The sequence below is a fragment of the Erinaceus europaeus genome, chromosome 18 (genome assembly GCF_950295315.1).
Source record: "Erinaceus europaeus chromosome 18, mEriEur2.1, whole genome shotgun sequence".
NCBI classification, from domain to species: domain Eukaryota; kingdom Metazoa; phylum Chordata; class Mammalia; order Eulipotyphla; family Erinaceidae; genus Erinaceus; species Erinaceus europaeus.
The window spans coordinates 45,754,383-45,778,014 of record NC_080179.1 but is presented as its reverse complement, the minus strand read 5'-3'; the positions used below and the strand labels follow the sequence as shown (position 1 = coordinate 45,778,014).

Sequence of the window (23,632 nt, the reverse complement as noted above, 5' to 3'; positions counted from 1 at the left end):
GCAGGTCTACAGGTGTTTCTCTCTCTCTCTTCCTCTCTCTCTCTTCCTCTCTCTCTCTCTCCCTGTATCTCTCTCCATCCTCTCTCAGTTTCTCTCTGTCCTATCCAATGAAGTGGAAAAAATAGCCACCAGGAGTAGTGGATTTTTTGGCCGATGCTGGGCCCCAACACAGGGTTCCACTATACTGGCTGACTGACCACATGGAGTACAGAGACTAACTTCTTCTCTCCTTCTTCTCAGGTGTCCAAGGACCCAAGGGTGCTCCAGGGAGTCAAGGAGCCACTGGTAACCATGCTTTCTCTGTGGGCTCTATGATGCCGTGGCCGAGGCACCGAGCCCGTCCTAACTGCAGCCCCTTCCACAACCCCCACATCCTCAGAGTGCTTTCACCCTGAGCCTTGAGTTCCTCAAGATTCCTGAGATGAGCTGACACATTCCGTACTTCTTCTGGGAACCACTTTCCCATCTTCCCAGAGCCCCACCTTGCCATTTTTCTTGTGAGGAGGCCTCTCTCGGGCACAAACTCCTTGGTGTAGCCGCTCTGGTGTACACCAGAAGCAGAAGCCTGGGAGAATATGCTCTGAGGCAGCAGGAGCGAGTCGACTGGGTCTTTCTCAGTGCTCGTAGCTAGAGATGCAACAAGAGATCACCAGGGGAATGTCTGATGGACAAATCCGTTTATTGATCAGAGAGGCAAGGCTTTTAAGGGGTTGCAGAAGGAGGTAGCTTGTTTATACCATATATGGTTAAAGCAGAAAAGGGGTGGAGAGAGGTAAGGGGTTGGGAAAACTATCAGGTGAGTAATCTAAGGTATGAGGAAGCTAGGCTTTGATGTGCATGGGTGTAGGGGTCTTTGCATGTCAGGAGGATGAGCTTTGGTTATAGTCTTATTCAGAAGGGCAAGAACGAAGAAGTGAGAAAAGGGGCCTCTGATAGCATCTGTGTAAACAGGAGAGCCATTTTGGGAATGAGGAATTAGGGTTATCAATGGCTAGCAGACAGAGAGGTGTCCTGAGGGCAGAGAGAAGATGGGTCAGGTATGATAACTTCTGGTAGCTTTTGAATAAGCAGACCATTTGGTTTAAAGGCAAGGAAGTAAGCTATTGTATTGGGAATGCAAAGTCCCTGTGAGGCAGAGTCTGACAGGTGAAGCTGAACCTGAAGGCCATTCTCTCCCATGCTCAATCTCTGGTAGAGAGAGGCTGACAGGAAGACCGTGTTCCTCAGGCACCCATCTTTCAATGGGAGATTCCACCACGCTCAACCATATCCTCACAGTTTCCCTACACCACCCTTGCACTGCTTCCTGGGAACTCTCAAGAAGACAGAAGGCTATCTGTCTGGTTACTCCTTTGCAGGTACCCCAGGACCCCAGGGGATGAAGGGCAGCAAAGGCGACGGGGGTCTTATTGGCCCGAAAGGGGAAACTGGAGCTAAGGGCAGCAAAGGAGACCTGGGCCCCCCAGGTAAGGGCAAGGTTGGGTGCCAGGGCTGGCCCTTGGTCCTAACCCTGTGCAACTATGTCTGTTCAGTGTCACTAAGAGAGAGCTCTGCCTGGGGTGCATGACTGTGACCCTCTCTGCCCAGGTGAGGAGGGTGGAGTGTGAAGGTTAAGAGTCATGTGAGAAGGAGGATGGGTGTCTTTGTGGCACCCCTGTAGTTGGTGGGGACACAGACAGTGCTAAGAGGTTAGAGGAGCAGTGTGGTGCTGAGTGGGGCAGGGGGAGAAAGGCCGAGTGACTGCCATAGGGTGGATGGATTCCAGTGAGGTACACCTTGAGGTTCCCAACACCCCTCAGTGGCAGGTGCTGTCTCTAGAGAAATCTTGGAACCATGGACAGCAGCCACCTGGAGTGCTTGTTCATGACACAGGGTGGCTCTCTGTCTTTTTGAGACCCTGGGAGATTCTTCAACTAGAGAGCCAGAAGATACGTTCTCTGAGGCACTGCTCCAGGGATGCTGGTGTGACTTAGCCACATCATGCTGCTTGTCCCTTGGCCCATTTTTGGCTCCCCAGGTGACTTTGGGAAGAAAGACAGAGTTACTACTCTGGGCTCAGGCTGGCAAAATAGCTCACTTGGATAGCGCTTTGCTTTACCGTGTGCACAACCCAGGTTTAAGCCCTGTCCCCACTGCACTGAAGACAACTTCAGTGTTGTGGCTCCCCTATCTGATCTGTCTGTCTGTCTGCCTGCCTATCTATCTATCTATCTATCTATCTATCTATCTATCTATCTATCTATATCTATCTATCCTCCATATATCTGAAAAAGTCACCTTGAAGCAGTGAATCTCTGGTAATGAGTCATCATCATCATCATCATCATCATCATTACTCAGGGCTGACCTACAAGGAAATGGGCAGATGGGTAACCAAAAGTGGTTTGGATCTGCTAGTGGGGAAGAATTCTCCCTGGTGGCACAGAAAAAGAGACCCGTGTTCCAGAAGAGAGCAGTTGGCCTGCAACCCTGAGCATTGTTCCAAACATGCTGAATCACAGTTCTCTTCACAGTGGGGAGAAACGGCTTTTCACTGTGGCTCGGCCAGCCCAAGAGAATGCCACGAGCCTCCAGACTTTGTCTGCCAAGCCTTAGCCAGACTGTTTCTCATCCCACATGCCCCCATTGCCATGTCAGAATCCATGAAAACACTGATCAGAGGGAGGGAGTCAGGACTCGCCCCACATCTCTTCTCCTAAGATGACAGGATCTCTTTTAGTCGCTGCTGCTTCACAACCCACTGGCAGAGGGTGGCACTAGTGAGCCAAGTAGGGTCTGCCTACCTCAGGGCTGCTGGCTTTCCCACTCTTTGTCCCAGCAGATGAGCAGTAAAACCCGGTGAAGCTCCAGGGAGTCCCTTCCCTGTCAGCTGTGGTTAGAAAGCTCTGAACTCTGATGCAGCTTTGATTCTGCAATTGGAGCCAGACTCTGGTCCTTCACAGATAGAACTCCCAGACCACTTAGCCCAGACCACTCTCAAGAAAGACTGGGCAGTCAAGCAAGGACCATAATGTGGTGGCCTTATAGCCTAGAGCCACAGACAGCAGTAATGCCTTTAGAGAACTAAATCCCAGTCCCTTCTAGCAAGTGCTATTACCTTTTCTGCCCAAGTGAACATGAAAGGACAGAGCCTTCTGTGCTGTTTATACCTGAGGCTGTTCCTTAGCTACAGCCAAGTTTTTCTTAATCTTTTTGTCTTCCATCAAGGAATATTCACTCCTTGAAGACCGAGATCATCTTAAAGAATGGCTTCATTGCTAAGAATTCCCAACCTTTGTCCCTAATGTTACTCACAGTTTAGACTCGGAAAGGCTTATACAGCAAACTGCCCACCCTCTCTCCCAACGCACATGACTATTTCTCTCCCTTTCTAGCTCACTAGCACTCTCCTGTGTGCTCTCCAGACTGAATACCATGAAAATAATAGCATGAGGTCTTTTTACATTTTAATTTCTTGATAGAAAGTGAGACAGAGAGAAGAGATACCCACAACTCTTCACCACCACTCATGAAGGTTTCCCTCTTGCAGATGGAGGCCAGGGATTTGAGCTCAGGTCCTTGTGCACAGTAATATGTATGCTATAGGATGAGAAACCATGTGGTTGCTTGGCATGATGTCATTTAACCCAGTCCCAGCCCAGCAAGTCAGTTCCAGAGCCCAGGGCGTGGGGAGTGCGGGGTTGGGGTTTGGCCAGTAGTGAGAACTCTAGGTACAGTGAATTCCAGATAAGCCAGTGTGGTGAAGATGAAGCTGCCTGGCCTGTTACTGAGAAGCCCACTCCCAGAGCACACTTGCAATTGGGAAGAGACTACTAGGGGCCCCAGGGCAGTGGTACACCCAGTTAAGTGCATGTGCATCACCAAGCACAGGACTCAGGTTCAAACTCCACTCCCCACCTGCAGAGTGTCTGATTCATGAGTGGTACAGCAGGTCTGTGTCTATCTTTCTCTCCTTCTCTACCTTTCCTTCCTCTCTTAATTTCTTTTTTTTTAAAATAAAAATAATGAAAATTTAAAAAAGAGAGAAAGAAAGAAAGAAAGAAAGAAAGAAAGAAAGAAAGAAAGAAAGGAAAAGGAAAAGAAGGGACTGCCAGCCCTGCATTCTGCAGAGTCTCCTTCAATGTTATGCACCAAGTAGCAGGAGAGGAGGGAAGGACAGAGGACCGAGGAGAAGACAGGCTGAGATAAGCCTGGAATGCTAATGCCAAGTGGAAAATTTGAGACCTTGGGTTCCAGGAAGGCAGGAAGATTAGATGCTGCATTTTTTCCCTCCCCATCAATACCTCATGGTTTCTATTCTCAGCATTGGGGACTTGATTTCTGGACTCTTCAAATTTCAATTGGGGAGACTTAAAAAAATATATTCTCCCAAGGCAGACACTCAAATGAGCCTACATTAAACCTGGGCTCCTCCCAAGGAGACCTGCAAGCTGACTTAGTCCCTAGAAATCTGGTGTCCACATCTTCTGCTGTCCCTTAGCCAGACTGGGTCACCTTGTCCATTTCCCTGAGTTTATTTATGTCACATCTCTGGGGTGCTTGAGGACAACAATTGCATCTCACATTTCTGGGAACCAAGCTAAAATTGAATGAGTGGGAGTTTCGAATTTAGGTGGGATGGGACTTGTCGGTAGGAGTAGGATCTGGACACTGGGCAGGCCTCCATGCCTGACCCTGACCTTTTATTCTTTCAGGAAGCAAGGGGAACATGGGTGAAAAAGGAGCCATGGGCATCATGGGGCCCCCTGGACCCCTGGGGACTAAAGGTGACTCAGGAAAACCAGGTTATCCAGGTAAGAGGCTTCATGGTCAAGTGCATTGGCCCATTGGTATACTCTTCTACCTGGCAGGTTGAGCTAAGGAGGAAAGTCCATAAAAGCCCTTCTTCCTTTTCAGGTGTGCCTGGAGTTCCGGGAATTAAAGGAGATCAAGGTAGGAACTGTGAGAAACTGGGCAGAGCATCCCTGGTCAAATCCAGTCAAAGCCTTTCATTTAATTACATTATTAACCTAGAGCTCCTCCTAAAAGGAACAGAGCAACATGCTTAATTGATATTTCATGTGTATGTGTGTGTGTGTGTGTGTGTGTGTGTGTGTGTGTGTGTGTGTGTGTTTTCCAGAGCACTGCTCAGCTAACCTGGGACTTTGGAGCCTCAGGCATGAGTCTTTTGCATAACCATTATGCTATCAATCCCACCCCCAATTGATATTTCTCTTTAGAACGTTGTCTTACTCAGCCACTGAGGGTGTCGAGCTAGATAGCCACAACCCAGAGTTCCCAATAAGCCTACAGGTCCCAAACTATAGTGGTCAAGGCAACAACAATGCTAGTAAGTGTAAATCCCTGAGACCCTCATCTTCCTCCAAGTATGAGGCTGGCTCATGGCTTCTAGAGACAGATATTTCAAGCTTCCCACACAGGGAACACATGAAGTGTTAAGACAGACCCTTCTCACTGCTGAGCTAAACATGCTGGGTAGTGAAACCCCTGACCACCTGCCCAGCCTCACAACCATGACTTCACTTTCAGGTCAGCCTGGGGCCAATGGTCCCCCGGGGACAGTTGGTGCTGCGGGACCCCCGGGTATCCCGGGTCAGCAAGGCAAACCTGGATCCACTGGACTGACAGGTGAGGTCCTCAGACCTGAGGTGACGTGGGATTGACGTCTGCGAAGTCACACAGCTGAGTCCTTGTGTCCTCTGTTCCATCTTTTGTCTAGGACCACCAGGGAGACCCGGGAGCCCAGGGCCAGAAGGCATGAAAGGAAGCAAGGGGGACACAGGTAATAGGGGGTGGACAGGGTGGGGAGTGGGGTGGGCTGGGCTGCTGGACAGTGAAGACAAGGAGTCTTATGTGCTCAGACCCCTGAGGTTTCCTGCTGAAAGAAGGCATTTTCTTCTGCCAAGACCTTTGAGTCAAAGGGTTTTTGTTGTTGTTGTTGTTATTGTTTTCTGTGATCAGAGTCCCTGAAAGGCTTTGAATACTATGACCACTGTCACCCTCAAGCACTTCATTCAAACATCACCTGGTCTGCCCACCCCCTCCCGCAAGCTGGGTGCACAGATTCTTCTCCTTATTGATTTGCACTGGGGCTCCCCACATGTCAGAGCTCTAGATTTGGTCAAGAAGACCCCTCTTGTCTAGTTTCCTGAGGTAGGAGGCTAAGACTTGAGAAGTGACCAACTTGACAGAGATTTGTTTGCAAACCACCACACCAACTTACACTAGGCTAGACACAGTCACTCCGACAGTCACTCCAACTGTGCCAACTAAGTCTGGGTGACAGACCTGCATATAGCAGTGTGGTCATCTCTGGAAACTATGACTGCAACTACCTAGTCACTCGGTACCTCCAGGCACCAAGAAGTTGAGTCACTGTTGGTATCTGACCCTCCTTCACTCCCCACACTGCCTAAGTCCTGTCCACACTTGCAGAGAGACAGTTGGGACAGGAGACAGACAAACACTGCTTGCCCCCATTGTCAAACTAACAGTTCTTGACTCAACAAGAGTCTTAGGGGTAGGGCATGAGTTTTGCCCACAAGGAGAACTATGCCCACTCCCTCAACCTTTCCAGCTGTGTTTCCCACTTTCAGAGGGTAGAGAATCTTGCTCTGTACTTTGCATGCTGGGTGAGCTTGCATCATCAGAACAGCTTCTGATAACCATGGCAACCTAATGGGATGAACACCTTTTTTTGAAAAAATGTTTTTTAAGTGAAGTACCATAGCATTATAACATTAACTTTTCTTTACATTACAGTACTATATATTTCAGACATGCATTATTTCTTGTGACTTTTTATTAGTGATTTAACAGTAATTAACAATTATTGGAAGATAACAAGAGTATGATTACATACATTTCCCACCACCAGATTTCTGTGTCCCATCTCCTCCACTGGAAGGTTCCCTATTCTTTATCTCTCAGGGGGTATGGGTCAAAATTCCTTATGGGGTGCAGAATGTGGGAGTTCTGGCTTCTGTAATTGCTTCTCCACTGAACATGGACATTGGCAGGTGGATCCATACTCCCAACCTACTTCTATCTTTCCCTAGTTGGGTAGGGGTCTGGGGAGGGGAGGTTCTGGGACAGATTGGTGAGGTTGTTTTCCAGGGAAGTCAGGATGGCTTCATGGTAGTGTTTGCAACTTGCTGGCTGTAAGGTGGTAAGATATAAAGCAGGGCAAATTGTTCACTAAACAGGAACCCAAAGGTAGAAATACGGAAGACGAGGAAAAAGGGGTCTTCATGTGGGAAGAAGCTAGGAAGTCTATTTTAGATACGTTCCAAGGGGCCCCTGACTTTATAATTTTTGCCTGAGCCTGATAGCTAACACACAGGTGGACCAAAAATATTGTCTGGGAAGATGGTGTCAGAGTTGAGAATAGGCCTAGAAAGTTGGATTAGGGCAGAAAGTAGCTCCCAAACATGAGGGAAGCATATACATACCATTAAGTATGTATAAGTAAGCTAAATATATACATACCTAGGTCATTGATCTGACCTAGGGTACACGACTATTCACATTTATCATAGGAGCCTGTGTGACTTCTGAGTCCCTGTAGGTCTAAGCTCACAGTCCATGGTCACAGTTAGGAACATTCTAGGCTGCACTCATTTCAGGACCAATCTTCCTCATCAGATACACATTCTTAAATTCAATAGTCTGAATCCAGTTTAATCCATCAGCACATAATTTATCTCTTTGACTCCATTTATCCAACACTCCTTCCTTTCTGGAGAACCATTACTTTGGTATTATAGTCTAAAAAAAAAGTTACTTTCCAAGCTTCTTTCCAAGCTTACCCAAATCAGGTGGCCAGTTATGGTGGCAGCCAGAATTAGAATCCAGATTTGGCTGATCCACAGCTTGGTCTTTTAAAAAAATAGGTTTTTTATTTGTTTTGTTTTACTGATAGATACAGAGAAAGAGAGGGAGAAACAGACTACAGCACTGCTCAGCTTGGATTTATGTGGTGGTACAGAGGATTGAACCTGGAACTGTGGAGCCTCAGAAATGGATGTATTTTTGCATATCCATTATGTTATCTTCCCAGCTCTCACAACTTGGTCTTATCCATTACATGTTATATTCTGTCACCATGGACTCTTTCTTCATAGATAGAAAAGATCAGGATGGAAACAGCAGTAGTTTCTTCTACTCTTAGAAGACATCAAGGTATCAGACTATTTGACTCTGTTATTTACATAAGACCCAGCCCCCATGTTAGCAAAGAGATCTCTGGTCATGTGGTGTAGTGATGGATTCAACTCCACTGCTGTGTCCCTGTAATATTTGTGGAACACCCTCACGGGCATCTCCATCAGTCAGGTCTAGTGGTAAATACCACCCAGGTCAATGTTGAGGGCTATTCATTAACTCCAATTGGCCAGATCAATGACATTTTCCATTTGGGGGTATTGCTGTCACTTGTATATCACATTACATAGGTTTCCCACACAAATACAAAGGCTTGCCTTCATTATGTGTCTGATGACCCACATGAACATCTTTGAAGGGGATACCCAAGGGCCATAATCTGAGTAACCATAGCTGTAGTGAGCTGATGAGCTTCTAGATAGATAGGATTCCTCCAGGGGGAGAAGAAAGATTGAATTTGAGCCAAATCTTCTCATTGTGGAAGATAACGCAGATTTTTTAATGTCGGAATGTTGGTATTCCCCAAACTGGACATACTATGGTGTTTCTCCAGTTCTAATTCTATCAAGTCAGTTTTTCAAATTGATGTATTTCCCATTTTGTAAATAGAATCATTAATCTCTCAAGAAACCAGCTAGCATTAGTGGGTGAAAGCAGAAATTACAGCACACTTGACCTGACCTCTTTAACAACTAGATCTCATTATTGTGCACTAATTCTAAGAGGTCTGTTTATTATGAGTGGTGTTTCAGGCACTGCCAGACTCTCATGGGGGGCCTATCTAGGATATAACTCTCTGGCGTGACCATTCCATTGCCCACTGGAGATGGGCGCCAGCAAGAATATGCCCCGAGACAGCAGGGGTGAGTATGCTGGGATACCTTTGTGACCAAGAGTCTGTGGTGACAGATAGTCTATTTATTGAGCAGCAGAGCAGAGTTTTTAAAGGGTGGTAGGGGGAAGCAGTTTGTTTATACCTAATATGGTTAAGGCTCCAGGAGGTTAAGAAAGGGTGCGAGGGTTTTTCCAGTAACCGCTGGGCGGGTGGTCTAGCCAGTTCAGGGGATGAGGAAGTGAGATTATCAGCCAGCACACGGAGAGAGAGGGAGAGGGAGAGGGAGAGGGAGAGGGAGAAGGAGAGAGGTCTTTGCCTGGGTAGGGGGAGTTGAACCATATATGGTCAGAAGAATGGGAGACAGGGAAGAGGTGAGGGGGCTTCTAGTAGCAGAGTAAGCGGATTAACCGGTTTGAGAACAAGGAAGTAAACCTTTGTGCTTAGAGAATGTGGGGCCCTTGTGGGGTGGGGGAGACTGATAAGGGGGACAGAATCCTGGAGGCTGAGGACCCCCCTGCTTGACCCCAGGTGGGGGTGTCTGACGGGGCACCTATTTTATAGGAGGTCCACATCATGCTCAACCTCAGCGTCACAGTTCCCCACAAGGCACTATACTTGAGACTTTACTCCCATATGCTTTGTATATCTGCCTTCAGACCTGAATTTCATCATTCCTCCCTCACTGTCAGGGAAGTAAAGGTTCTCAGAAGCTAAATGCTTTCCTTGGTGACATTGTTAGTATACTTTGAATTAGGAAGCCAATCTCAAAGTCTGATTGTAAAGTCATGCTTCTCCAAAATTTGTTCTGTAGGATTATGAAAGGCACAGGACTCAGTAGAAATAAGAATCCTCGTCATCTCTCACTTCATAACCCACAGTTGATGGGTAAACCTTTACTTAGAAACTAAACATTTCCGTGGTTGCAAACAGTCACTAACTATAACTCTGATCAGTAGACTGTACACACACACACACACACACACACACACACACACACACACAATATGTGTGTATGAGAGAGAGTAAAAGAGAGAGAGAGAGAGAGGGAGAGAGGGAGAGAGAGAGAGAGAGAGAGAGGAGAACTTCTCAGATCAGAGGTGATAAAAAGGAAACTCTGGGAGTCAGGGTGGTAGTGCAGTGGGTTAAGCACGGGTGGGAAAAAACGCAAGGACCGGCATAAGAATCCCAGTTCGAGCCCCTGGCTCCCCACCTGCAGGGGAGTTGCTTCACAAGTGGTGAAGCAAGTCTGCAGGTGTCTATCTTTCTCTCCCCCTCTCTGTCTTCCCCTCCTCTCTCCATTTATCTCTGTCCTATCCAACAACAACGACATCAACGACTACAGCAATAAAACAACAAGGGCAACAAAAGGGAATAAATAAATATATTTTTAAAAAAGAGGAAACTCCTTCTATTCTGCTGGGATGATGAGCTGAATTGTTCATTAAATAGAGCAGGCTCACTCAGCAGAATTTTCTCTAATGATAATTTCCTTCACCATCCACAAAATAGGGTCTTATCAAAATTTCCAAACTAAGCTTCTGCTAACCTTCAATCTTTCAAACAATTGCAAAATTACCTCTCTGCCAAAATAATTGCAAAACAAACAAAAAAGCCCAACATAACACAGCATAGCTCTAAATTTCTTAGCCATTTTGGAAGTTAAAATGTGATTGGTAATAAGAATTGCTGCATCTTGTAGCCATGGCATTTTTCCTACCATTCCCACAGCATGAAATAATCTCAGCAGCAGCCCGAACATGTAAACTCCAAAACTCTAATTGGATCATCAGTTCTGCATCTAAATAATTATTATGTCTAAAAATCAAGCAGAAATCTGAATACTTCTGTGTCCTTTTATTTTGCCTTTGTGATAAAGTCAAGGCACAGATAGCCTGAAGTCTACTTTCTCATCTACATATTAAGACATGTTACTTTAAATAAAGGCAACAGAGAAAAATCTGTAACAGCAGCTAAACCCTATCATGCTAGCGTAATTTCTCATTTAATCCTATTCCCCACATCATAAGCACTTAATTCAATAGTACTGCTAATTCTACTAAATTGACACTACAAAAGATTCCCTTTCACCACATTAAAAAAAATTTCTTTATTGAGAGATTAATGATTTACAGTTAACAATAAGATACAATAGTTTGTACATGCATAACATTTCTCAGTTCCCCAAATAACGATTCAACCCCCACTAGGTCCTCCTCTGCCATCATGTTCCAGGACCTGAACCCTCCCCCCACCCCAGAGTCTTTTACTTTGGTGCAATACACCAACTCCAGTCCAAGTGCTGCTTTGTATTTTCTCTTGTAATCTTGTTTTTCAGCTTCGATCTATGAGTGAGATTATCCCATATTCATCCATCTGTTTCTAGTTGATCTCACTTTACAAGATTCCTTTAAGCTCCATACAAGATGAGGTAAAGAAGGTGAAGCCACCATTTCAATATACTGGGTAGTATTCCATTGTGTATATACCGCAACTTTCTCAGCCACTTATCCATTGTTGGACACCTGGGTTGCTTCCAGGTTTTTGGCTATTACAAATTGTACAGGTATGAACATCGGTATACACAAATCTTTTTGGATGAGTGTGTTTGGTTCCTTAGGATATATCCCCAGGAGAGAAATTGCAGAGTCATAGGATAAAGACGCCCTTCTTTCTTGGTAGGTTTCTTAGAAATATCTATGGGGGAGTCAGGTGGTAGCACAGTGGTTTAAGAGCATGTGGCACAAAGCACAAGGATCGGCTTAAGGATCCCAGTTCGAGCCCCTGACTCCCCACCTGGAGGGGAGTCACTTCACAGGTGGTAAAGCAGGTCTGCAGGTGTCTATCTTTCTCTCCCCCTCTCTGTCTTCACCTCCTCTCTCCATTTCTCTTTATCCTATCTAACAACGATGACATCAATAACAACAGCAATAAAAAACAACAAGGGAAAATAAATAAATATAAAAAAATTTAAAAAAGAAAAGAAAAGAAATAACTATAAAAGACTATAAACATATCAATTTTGGATCTCCCGTCCAACAATTTCCCTATTACTCCACAGTTCAGCGTGTCAGTTAGGCATGCATCCTACTGTGCTAGACTGCACTTAGTCTGTGAATCTGGACATTGTTTGAGGTTAGTTTATGTACTGGAAAGCCGTGTTATGTTTTTGTGAATTTTGTATTATATTTTAACATATTTGCATTTACTATTAATTGAAATTTCATTGACTAATAATACTATATAAATAAAATTTCTATTGTAAATAAGAAGACCTGCCCCTCAATTTGGACTTGGTGCTAATTAGCTAAGTGATGGTGGGCAGCACCTTGACTTTCTTGGCCCTCGAGTGTGAGGAGTCATCCAAAAGTCCAAGTCCCTGCCAGCTTGACAGCTCTGTGGATTGGAAATCAGCAGCTTGCCCTTATAATAGGAGCATTCTGAGATTTTCGTCAGAACTCAGACTGAATGCTTAACAATAAGAAGGCACATGCTCTCTAACTAAATGATTTTCTGGGGAAGGGGAATCATTTCTCTAACAAACAGCTTGCAAATAAATGTTTTGAGTCCTCTCCACTTGATAAGTTGATGACACCAGGGGAAACCCAGTTTGCTTGTGGTTAAGAAGGAAGACCTGTCTTGACTCGCTTTCCAGTGTGGCTTTACAGCATTCATTTCTAGAGACTACTTTTCGTTCTCCCTCTCCCTCTCCCTCTCCCTCTCCCTCTCCCTCTCCCTCTCCCTCTCCCTCTCCCTCCCCCTCCCTCTCTTTCCCTTTCTCCTTCTCTCTCTGGACACTGCCTTGATTTAAGGAGAAATAATTACTAATCCTTCCATCAACTCTACAACACCCTCTTATAGTCCAGTGAGGCCAGGGGAGAAATCACATGAAACTCAATTCCAACTTCCTTCCCACAAAGAGGGGGATTTTGACAACAAGACAGACAGTTATGATATACATATCAGAGGGTCAGCAGGGTCTGGGAGAGTTTAGCTTGTGATCTCGGCATTTTCCTTTCCACCACTGAACTTCATTAAGTGAAGTTAATAGTCACACAAACATTCAAGCTAAAAATCAGCTCAGAGGAGAAAAGTTCAGCTGTATGAAGAGACTCTAAGTTCTTTAGAGACAAGAAGGTTGAAAGGGAGTTTAGGAGGTGGCCCAGAAGAATAAATGAGGTTTGTCTAGGTTGATGCCCCTCAAAATGTGCGCCCTGCATCAGCAGTGCCAACCCTACCTCAGCACCTGTTCAGAATACAGACTCAGGCCGCTGGCTCAGAGCCACCAAACAAGCAGCTCTGGACTGATGTACAGCACTCTCTTTTCTTCCTTTAAAAAAAATATATTGACTTGATAGAGACTGAGAGAAACTGAGAGGGAAGGGGGAGATAGAGGAGAGATATGCCTGCTTCCCCACTGGTGAAGCTTCCCCCTTCACATGGGGACCGGGGACCTGAACCTGGGTAACCTATGTACTCAACTGGGTGTACCACCACCTGGCCCCTTGTACTTTATTTTGCTTTTATTTTTTTTAAATATTTTTATTATCTGTCTTTGATACATACAGCCAGAAACCGAGAGGGAGGGGGAGACAGAGAGAAAAAAAGATAGAGAGACGCATGCAGACCTGCTTCACCATTTGTGAAGCTTTCCCTCTTCAGATGGAAACCAAAGGCTTGAACCTGGGTCCTTGAGCATTGTGACATACATGCTCAGTCAGGTGTGCCATCACCCGGCCCCCTTTTGTACTTTTTAAAAAATATCTTTTCTTTTTTCTTTTTTAAATTTTCTTTATTTATTGGATAGAGTCAGCCAGAAGTCAAGAGGGTGATAAAGAGGGAGAGACACACACATATACACACACACCTGCAGCAGTACTTAACCACTCACAAAGCTTTCCCCCGGCAGGTGGGGACCAGGCTCGAATCTGGGTCCCTGCACATTGTAATATGTGCATTCAGCCAGGTGCACCACCACCCAGCCCCTTTTCCTTTCTTCCTTTCTTTCTTTAATTCTTTCTTTCTTTCTTTCTTTCTTTCTTTCTTTCTTTCTTTCCTTTTCTCTTTCTTTCTTTACCTCCAATGTTATTGCTGGGTCTTGGTGCCTGCACTATGAATCCACGATGAATCTATTCTCCTGGAGACTATTTTCTCCATTTCATTGCCCTTGTTGTTTATCATTGTTGTTATTATTATTGTTTTTGCTGTTGTCGTTATTGTTGGGTAGGACAGAGAGAAATTGAGAGAGGAGGGGAAGACAGAGAGGGGGAGAGAAAGATGGACACTTGCAGACCTGCTTTACTGCTTGTGAAGCAACTCCCCTGCAGGTGGGGAGCCGGGGGCTCGAACCGGGATCCTTAAGTAGGTCCTTACACTTTGCGCCACCTGCACTTAACCTGCTGCGCTACCACCCAATTCCCTTTGTACTTTATGTTTTCACAAGTCCTGTGCAGATGACTCTGAGGCATACTTGAGTTTGACTACCTATTACAGAGGGGAAAGGATGTGCCCCAGGCATGCTGGGGCTATCTTGAGAATCAGGTGGGCCAGCTATGTGGAGCTCCAGGAAGCATTGGGCTGCCATGCTGATGGGACACAGGTGTCTAAAGCACCCAGCAGGCAGCAGAGCTGGGCTATCTGACTCTTTAACTGTTGCCAAGGGGAAAAGAGCTGCCAAGTCCACTGGCGGGACCCAGTGTCCCAGGTGGCAAGGCTTAAGCAGGTTTTACAGATTTGATCTAAATCCTCTAGAGAACCAGTGGGGAGAGGGGTCAAATGTACTACTCCTATATAGTTTGCAGTGAGCTGGGCCTATCAGCCAGGGCCTACCTCAGAGGAAGCTGTAGCTCCCAGCAGCTTGGGGAGCCTCATTCTCTCTCCAGTCCTAAAGCAAAGCATTAAACTAGTGGCTTTCTCAGTCAAGAGAGCCAAGTTCAGAAGCCACAGCAATGATGCCATGCTGCCCCCACCCTCTGCCCCTTCCCCCCAGGGCATGTCCTCTGAAATGCTGCCAAGTGTGAGGGCTTCCCATGCTCATGATTTAAACACAGGGCTGCAGGCCTCTTGCTGGCTGTCCACTGACTGGAGCCCAGTAAGTACTGGGGGCATTTGGGAATTGAAGTGAAGGCAAGCCCTTCTCTCAGGAAGCTGTCCACAACGGGGACTGAACTTGCAGTTCTGGTGATCTGGGTCTTATGTTGTGCTGATTTGCATGTGGGCAGGACAGCCATCAAGGACAAGGTGAGAGGACAGCCTCCTGAGTGCATGTGTTCCCTTGTAACTCTCATAATAGCCACTTGTATAGCTGTGTTGGACAATCCCATCTCTCCAATGTGAAATCAACATCGACGTGTCAAGTTGAGAGCATGATGCTGCTGGACAACACACTATGGCCCCACAGTGACCCAACCTGGAACTTGGTCTATGAGAGTCAGAGTATCAAGGGATAAGTGGCTGAAGCAAGGAAGGAAGGAGGGAAAGGAGAGAAGGGGTAGAAGGAAAGCAAGGGTAGGGGGAGAAGAGAAGGAACTTTCATCGACAGGGTGACCACAGTAGCCGTGACTATTTTCTGCCTCCAGAGTTATTGCTGGGGGTCGGTGCCTGTACTATGAATCCACTGCTCCTGGCGTCCATTTTTTTTCCATTTTATTGGATAGGAAAGAGAGAAATTGAGAGAGGAGGAGGAGATAAAGAGGGAGAGATATACACCTGCAGATCTGCTTCACTGCTCCCTGCAGGTGGGGAGCCGGGGGCTCAAACTCAGATCCTTGCATGGGTCTTTGCGCTTAGTATGATATGTGCCTAACTTGGTGAGCCACTGGCCAGCCCCCACTATTATTACTTTTTTTTCACTATTTGGACATGAGACCCTTCAGCCACATGAATTATCAACCAAACTGGGGGCCACAACAAATACTGCTGAGCATCTCTTACAGGTGGCAGAGCCCAAAGCCCCTGGTGTCACCAAGGCCTCACACACTACAGTCTTTTGCAATTCAAACAGCTTTATTTTCAAGCCCACTCTCCATTACTTCCCCAGAAAATGCAACAGTAGGAAATGGGGTTTTCTCTAGACACCAGTCAGGTCAGTACTGGACTAGGGAGTGAGTCATGATGGGAGGGAGTGTCACTACATTTCAATTTTACCCCCACACACATCACCATTTATCTTCAGTCTGTCTGCTTTGACACTCAGCCTGAGAGACTTTAAATGATCTCAGAGAACCAATGTATCTTCCCATCTGAATTAATCAGACAAAAGGCAGAGGTTGTCTAAGATTAAAAATGTCGAATATATAAGTTTTATTATCTTCTTTCTTTTTCTCTCTTTGTATTTTGATTTTAGGACTTCCAGGACAGAAAGGGACAAAAGGAGAAACAGGAGTCCCAGGTAAAGGACTGCTTCATTTCAGTATCTCAGAATGAGGACAGAAAAGACATGGATGGGGAGTCGGGCAGTAGCGCAGAGGGTTAAGCACAGGTGGTGCAAAGCACAAGGATGGGCGTCAGGATCCCGGTTCGAGTCTCTGGCTCCCCACCTGGGGAGTCGCTTCACAGGTGGTGAAGCAGGTCTGCAGGTGTCTATCTTTCTCTCCCCCTCTCTGTCTTCCCCTCCTCTCTCCATTTCTCTTTGTCCTATCTAACAACGATGACATCAGTAACAACAACAATAATAACTACAACAAGAACAACAACAAAAAAGCACAACAAAAGGGAAAATAAATAAATCTTAAATTTTTTAAAAAGAAAAGACATGGACGCCTTTTACATTCGTACAGATTTCTGTGACCCTCCCACCCCACCCCCCACCAAGGGAGCTGGGGTCTAGCCCACTGGAATGGAGGGCTCAGGGGCTCTGCCACTCACACCTCAGGTTATTCTCCTGGACTGGAACCGGTGACATAGGAGGGGCATAGGATACAGCCAGGGTAGCGGGGTGAAAGGTGAAAGTACGTTCTAGGAGTCGGGTGGTGGTGCACCCAGACAAGCAAACAGATTATCCTGTAAGGACCCAAGTTTGAGCCCCCGGCTCCTCACCTGTAGGGAGGACAGAGGACGCTTAACAAGTGGTGAAACAAATTAGCAGGTGTCTCTGGCTTCTTTTTCCCCTCTCTATCTCCCTCTCACCTCTCAATTTCTTTGTCTTATCAAAAATAAAATAGAAGAAAAGGAAAAAATATGGCCATTGGGAGTGGTGGATTTGTAGTGCTGACACCCCCAGTGATAACCCTGGTGGCAATTAAAAAAAAAAAGAAAAGAAAAGAAAGAATTTGTGCAACGTTGACCAGGTGGGGGCCCCTGCCATGAAGTCCCAGCCTCAGTCCCCAGGCTGCCTGCAAATACTCTCTCTCTCTCTCTCTCTCTCTCTCTCTGACCCTCTCTCTCTCTGTGTGTGTCTCCCATATCTGCTTGGGTCCCTCTCTTATCTCCTCTTTGACCCCTCAAGAGCCTCCTTTCCTCCTCCTGCTTCTCACTAGATACTTTTATCATCTTCAACCTCCCTACAATGCATCCCATGTAATTGGCTACTGACCTGGGCACTCTTTCCTCCCTCCCTCCCTCCCTTCCTTCCTTCCTTCCTTCCTTCCTTTCTCTCAATCCTTCTCTCTCTCTCCCTTTCTCCTCCCCCCCCTTTTTCTTTTTTATTTTCCTCCAGGGTTATCGCTGGACCTCAGTCCCGGCATTACAAATCCACTGCTTCTGGTAGTCATCTTCCTTCCTTCCTTCCTCTTTCTTCCTTTCTTTCTTTCTTTCTTTCTTTCTTCCTTCCTTCCTTCCTTTCTTTCTTTCCTTCTTTCTTTTTTCTTTCTTTTTATTGTATAGGACAGAGAGAAATTGAGAAGGGAGGGGAAGATAGTAAGGGGGAAAGAAACATATACACCTGCAGACCTGTCTCACCACTTGTTAAGCGACCCTCATGAAGGTGAGGAGGCAGGGCCTTGAACTAGGATCCTTGTGTGGGTACTTTTGCTCAGTACTATGTATGCTTAACCCGGTGCATCACTGCGCACCGCCCTGACCTTGGCACTGTCCATACACAGTTTTTAGACTTTTCTATAATCTCCTACCGGAAATGGCATGTGGAAAGTACAAAACAAAATCTCTTAGGTGATTCTTTTTTTTTTTTTTTTAATTTTTTATCTATAAAAAGGAAACATTGGAACCACCATTCTTCTTCATAGACTGGCTGGATTTTTCTGTTCCCATTTTAATCTTCTAAGGCAGGAATTGAGGCCTAGAAATACTCTAGCGAGTTTTCCCAGAATGACTCGAATTCCCACACCATGATGTAATAATCCAGTGGAACCAATAATCCCTAGAGTGCAGCCAGCCACTGTCTCTGTCTTCTCAGACATTGTTGGCCTGGCTTCTGGAGATTGGAGCAGCACCTTTCTATTCCCGGTCCCCGAGCTGGACCAGAGACCCTGAAGGAACACTCCAAATAGCCCATTCATGGGAAGGGGGGACTGTAGGAGCTGAAACCAACTCATTTACTAAACACCAACGGCTGATGACCATCCTTAGAAAGCAGAAGTGAGTCTGACCTTAGTGGTCTCTCTCTGTCCCAGGCCCAGCAGGCATGAAGGGAGACAGAGGAATTCCGGGGCTGGTAGGCCTTCAAGGTGCTCCTGGAGCAGCTGGCAAAAAGGGAGATCCGGGACTGAAAGGTAAGGTTTCTATTTCTGATTCATGCATCGCAAAGAGAGGCCCTGGTGCAGCAAGGTTAGCAGCTTTCTAAAGCAGGAGGGTAAAAATCTATTGGTTTCATGGTTCATTTTTGTGCTGAGACTTCTTCCCTGGGCACCGAGCCCACAAAGAAGTGTGTTAGATTCCTCCCAACATGCAGACACGCTGACTTCAGTTGAGCCGTGGCCAGCCATGCCCCCAGCTACTCCTGACAGTGCCCATGGCTAACCAAACTTTCCACACAGGAGATACTTCCATCCTACTTTGTGGCTACTTTTCTTTTCTCTTCTTTGTTTTTTTTGTTTGTTTGTTTGTTTTATTTTGTTTTTTAACCAGAGCACCGCTCAGCTCTGGCTTATGGTGGTGCCTGGGACTTTGGACTTTGGACTTTGGGACTTTGGAGCCTCAGGCATGAGAGCCTGTTTACATAACCATTATGCTATCCATCCCCGCTCCCTACTCTGTTTTCTACCTCGCAAAGGTTCCTTGCTCTTCTAGCTGAGATCCTTCCTATTGTAGCTTAAGCTCATTTCTTCCTGCTTAACTACTGGTACTGAAAACCAAGCCAGGTCACTGGCAAGACTGGAGGAGAGAACTTGACCTCTACTTTGCTCTCTTAGTCTTCGCCCCACAGCTGGCAATGGAATGTAAGAAAATCCTGGCTTTGTTTTTCTTCTTCTTTCAAATTATGTGGTTTCTCTCCTCATGATAGGATCTACTGGACAGAAAGGAGAAAAGGGAGAAAAAGGTCAAAAAGGTAATTGTTATTTCTATTTTCTCGAACTTGAGTTGTTATCTTAGAGTTAGTTCTGTATTTGAAAATTACATATCTGGGGCTCTAGGAAGTGGCACAGTGAATAGGGTGCTGGATTTGGAAGCATGAGGTGCCTAGTTCATTCCCTGGCATCTCATGTGCCAGTGTGATGCTTTGACTTTCTCTCTCCCTCTCTTCCTTGTATTAATATACAAACAGACAATCGTATATGTGGTAGGGAAGAGGCCTTGGCTCTTGAAAATTCCTCACTTTGGGGAAATGCTAATAGACTCATCTCTTGAATAACATGCTGTTGAAAGATAGGGGTATGGATCTACCTACCAACACTCATGTCCAACAGAGAAACAATTACAAAGTCAGAATTCCCACCTTCTGCACCCCAGAATAATTCTAATCCATACTTCCAGTGGGGGAGAAGTAAGTGGGGGGAGATGACCAGAGGCCTCTGAACTGCAACTCCACCTGGACCTGAAGAGAGAAGATGAAAAAGAGAGGGACATTTGGATGTAGTGATAGGTTTATGTGCAACTTGGAAAGGAAAAGAAGATGTAACCTTTAAAAGAAAAGGACAATTATATATAAATATAGACAGATATTTGTAGAAATAATAGTCAACCCATATCTGCAGCCTTAAGCAAACTGCTGTAGCTTCCAGTGGAGGAATTAGGGATCCAGAACTCTCGTGGCGGGTACAGTGTGGAGTTATACCCCTGCTGTCTTGTCATTTTGTAAATTTATATTAAATCACTAATTTAAAAAAATAGCATATTGTTGACACACAGCTAGCATACAATAGCTTCCTTTCTCTTCTTCCTCATTCCCTTGCTTTCCTTTTTCTCTGTCTGTCTTCCTTCCATCATTCCTTCCACTCTCTTTGTTTCTTCTCCAAGGCAAGACATGATCTTCAGAACCAGCCACAGAGATATCTACTGCTCTGGCATCACTGGCTAGAGACCCAGGTGTACAGTGGCTGCCTAGCAGATGCCCCGATTGGGGCTCTTTCCAACTCTGCTGCTGACATTCAGTTTCTTAACTATAGAATTTTCCCAGATCAAAACACCCCAAATCCACAATCGCTTCCTTCACTTCTCCTGCATGTCCTTCTAACACAGGCCAGTCGATGTTGCTCGTCAAGATCGTTGGCTCTGCCAGCCGGGGCCGAGCTGAAGTTTTCTACAATGGTGCCTGGGGAACCATTTGTGATGATGACTGGGACAACTCAGATGCCACTGTCTTCTGCCGCATGCTGGGCTACACTACAGGGACGGCCATTTACAACGTGGGAGCTGGTGAGTCAGCAGCCAACAGTCTCTTTCCACCAGTGCAGAAGTGGGCTTCTCTTCCTGGTGGGCTACTGGCATCTTTCTCTTGCAAATGACTCAGCTTGCTCTGGATTCAAAACACAGAATGGGGTCAGGCAAATGGAAAGTTTTGTAGCTCAGGGCCCCCAAACTCCCATGCCTCAGCTTGGCAGCCCGAGGACAGTTGAGTCCCCTGACTGAGACCATTTGCTTATCCATAAAACTGACCCAGCGGGGCCAGGCAGTGGTTCACCTGGTCCATTGCACACATGACAGCGACTAAGAGCCTGGATTCAAGCCCTCAGTTCCAGGGAGAAGCTTCATGAGCAGTGAAGCAGTGAAACAGTGATACAGGTCTCTCTCTCCCTCCTTTTCTATCTCCCCCACCCCCTCAATTTTTCTCTGTCTCTATCCAAATTAAATAAATAAATGATTTATAAAATGGAAGTCTTAATTTATTTTTAGAAAACTGACCCAGCTGGGTGATTTGATTACCTTCTTTTGTCCTGCCCCCCAAGTGCTCCCTGTACTTACTCTACCAAAAGGAGTATGAATGCTTTTCAATCTGAGTCCAGTTGGGTGGTAAGGCTCCTTTAAAATACATATTTTTAAATTTTTTTATTACTTTTATTTATTTATTGGATAGAGACAGCTAGAAATTGAGAGCAAGGGGGAAATAGAGAAGGAAGGAGACAGAGACACCTGCACACCTGCTTCAACACTTGAGGTTTTCCCCCTGCAGGTGGGGGCTGGGGGCTTGAACCTGGGTCCTTGTGCATTGTAACATGCGCAACCAGCCAGGTGTGCCACCATCTGGCTCCTAAAATACGTATTTTCAAGGGCTAAACAGTGGCACACTCCACTGAGCACACACATTACCAGGCAGAAGAAGCCAGCTCCAACCTGTATTCCCATCTGCAGGGAGGACGCTTCATGAGTGGTAAAATAGTGCTGCAGGAGTGTGTCATTTTTCTCTGTCTTTATCTCCCCTTTCTCTACCAAATTCTTCCTGTCCTATCAAATAACAGAAAGGGGGAACTACATATTCTCCTGGTGACTACTAAGCTTCCATCAGTTGTCCCATCACAGTGCAAATTTTTGTCATCAAATCAAGCAATGATTTTCCTCTGAGTCCTTGCTCTGAAATCAAGAAAGAGGCTTGGAGACTGGTATGGATGCTTCCAAGCTGGGGGACTGACAGGTGTAAAGAGGCATTTGAGGAAGATGGATAAGGCGGGAGTGAATGAGCAGGGAAGAGGCGAGGGCTGGCAGCCCCTGGGAGCAGATTTGAAATAGTGCAAGAATTAAATACTCAACACTTGGATGAAACTCAGGCCCAAGGACAGAGATCAGAACAGAGGCAAAGTAGACAAGCCCTCAGCACCTGGGGCCTGGTTGGAGGTAAGAACAATGGGAATTCACCCACATGGAAGTTCCAGGCCACAAATGAGGCCACTTGGGGACCAGATGATAGTACACCCAGTTGAAAGCATATGTTACCATGCACAAGAACATGAGTTCAAGTCCCTGGTTCCCACATGCAAGAGGATAGATACTTCATGAGCAGTGAGGCAGGGCTGCAGGTGTGTCCCTTTTTCTCACTCCATATCTCCCCTTTCCTTCTTAATTTCTCTCTGTCTCTATCAATGAAAGAAAGAGGAAAAAAGTGGGGGAGGGGATGGTTGCTGGGAGCATTGGATTCATTGTGCAGGTACAAAACCCTGGTGGCAATAAAATAATGAAGGAATGGTGGAAATGCTCAGCTTTGGGCCAAGTCTGACTGCTGCCTCCCTCTTTGACATCTCTGTCTCCAGGCACTGGGAATATCTGGCTGGATAATGTCGGCTGTCAGGGGAGAGAGGATTCCCTGTGGGACTGCCACAGCAATGGCTGGGGCTCTCACAACTGCAACCACGGCGAGGACGCGGGCGTGAGCTGTAGATGACCCTCAGCAGGCAGCCTTCCTGGGTCCTGCAGACTCTGACACTCAGAAGGAGGCTGGCACTCACCTGTAGGGCTCCTGGGAGAGGCTGGGCAGTCTCTGGGCTGGGGGCACTAATAAAGTTCCCAGCACTGCCATTGCCTAGGGTTGAAATAATAAGAGTTTATGTTGAACCCCTGGTAACATCTGTGATTGGTGTGTCCACTCACTGCCCAATATTTCATTGGGTTCTTACACACAAGGAGGCTGGAGTGTCCACTTAAAGCAGGGGACAGTGGGTCAGCAGAGATACAGATGGATCTAAATGTGAAGTGGAAGGTGGAAACCATGGGCCAAAGGAGAGTGCACTGTTTTGTTTTGTTTTTTAAAATAAATTTATTATCTTTATTTATGGGATAGTGACAGCCAGGAATTGAGAGGACGTGGGAGACAAACAGGGAAAGAGACAGAGAGACACCTGCAGCCCTGATTTACCACTTGAGAAACGTTCCTCCTGCAGGTGGGGACTGGGGGCTTGAACCCCAGCCCTTACACATTGTAAAATGTGTGCTCAACCAGGTGCACCACCGCCTGGCCTGGTAGTGCACTGCTTTGTCATGTGCAAGACCCAGGTTTGAGCCCAGTTCTCACGGTGTTGCAGGAAGCCTTGGTACTGTGGTCTCTTTCACATATTCTCTCTGCCTCTCTTTCTCTGTCTAAATAGGAGGAAGAGGAGGAGGAAGAAGAGGGAGAGGAGATCACCTGTAGTCAACATCAGTCATGACCATCCTTTATTTATTATTATTTTAAAACTTTTTAAACATGTTTAATTAGTGGCTTAATAATCATTAGCAAGATTGTAAGGTTGCCACCACTAGAGTCCCATGTCCCATCCCCTCCATTGGAAACTTCCCTTTCTTTATCCCTTTTTGGGAGTATGGACCAAAATCTTT

The 23,632-nt window shown here is 46.1% G+C and overlaps 1 protein-coding gene across 2 annotated transcripts in view; it reads left to right on the top strand.

Moving 5' to 3' along the window:
- The window catches only part of MARCO (macrophage receptor with collagenous structure), a 38,490-nt gene extending 15,617 nt beyond the window's left edge, over positions 1–22,873 (top strand). For both annotated transcript variants that reach the window (XM_016188886.2, XM_060178007.1), the window contains 11 exons: positions 241–285; positions 1,359–1,466; positions 4,695–4,793; positions 4,897–4,932; positions 5,530–5,628; positions 5,720–5,782; positions 16,341–16,385; positions 18,565–18,663; positions 19,395–19,439; positions 20,570–20,746; positions 22,573–22,873. In XM_016188886.2, coding sequence (XP_016044372.1) covers positions 241–285; positions 1,359–1,466; positions 4,695–4,793; positions 4,897–4,932; positions 5,530–5,628; positions 5,720–5,782; positions 16,341–16,385; positions 18,565–18,663; positions 19,395–19,439; positions 20,570–20,746; positions 22,573–22,703 — 947 coding nt within the window. In that variant the 3' untranslated portion in view covers positions 22,704–22,873. The remainder of the gene's footprint in view (positions 1–240; positions 286–1,358; positions 1,467–4,694; positions 4,794–4,896; positions 4,933–5,529; positions 5,629–5,719; positions 5,783–16,340; positions 16,386–18,564; positions 18,664–19,394; positions 19,440–20,569; positions 20,747–22,572) is intronic.
- The last annotated feature ends 759 nt before the right edge of the window (positions 22,874–23,632 follow it).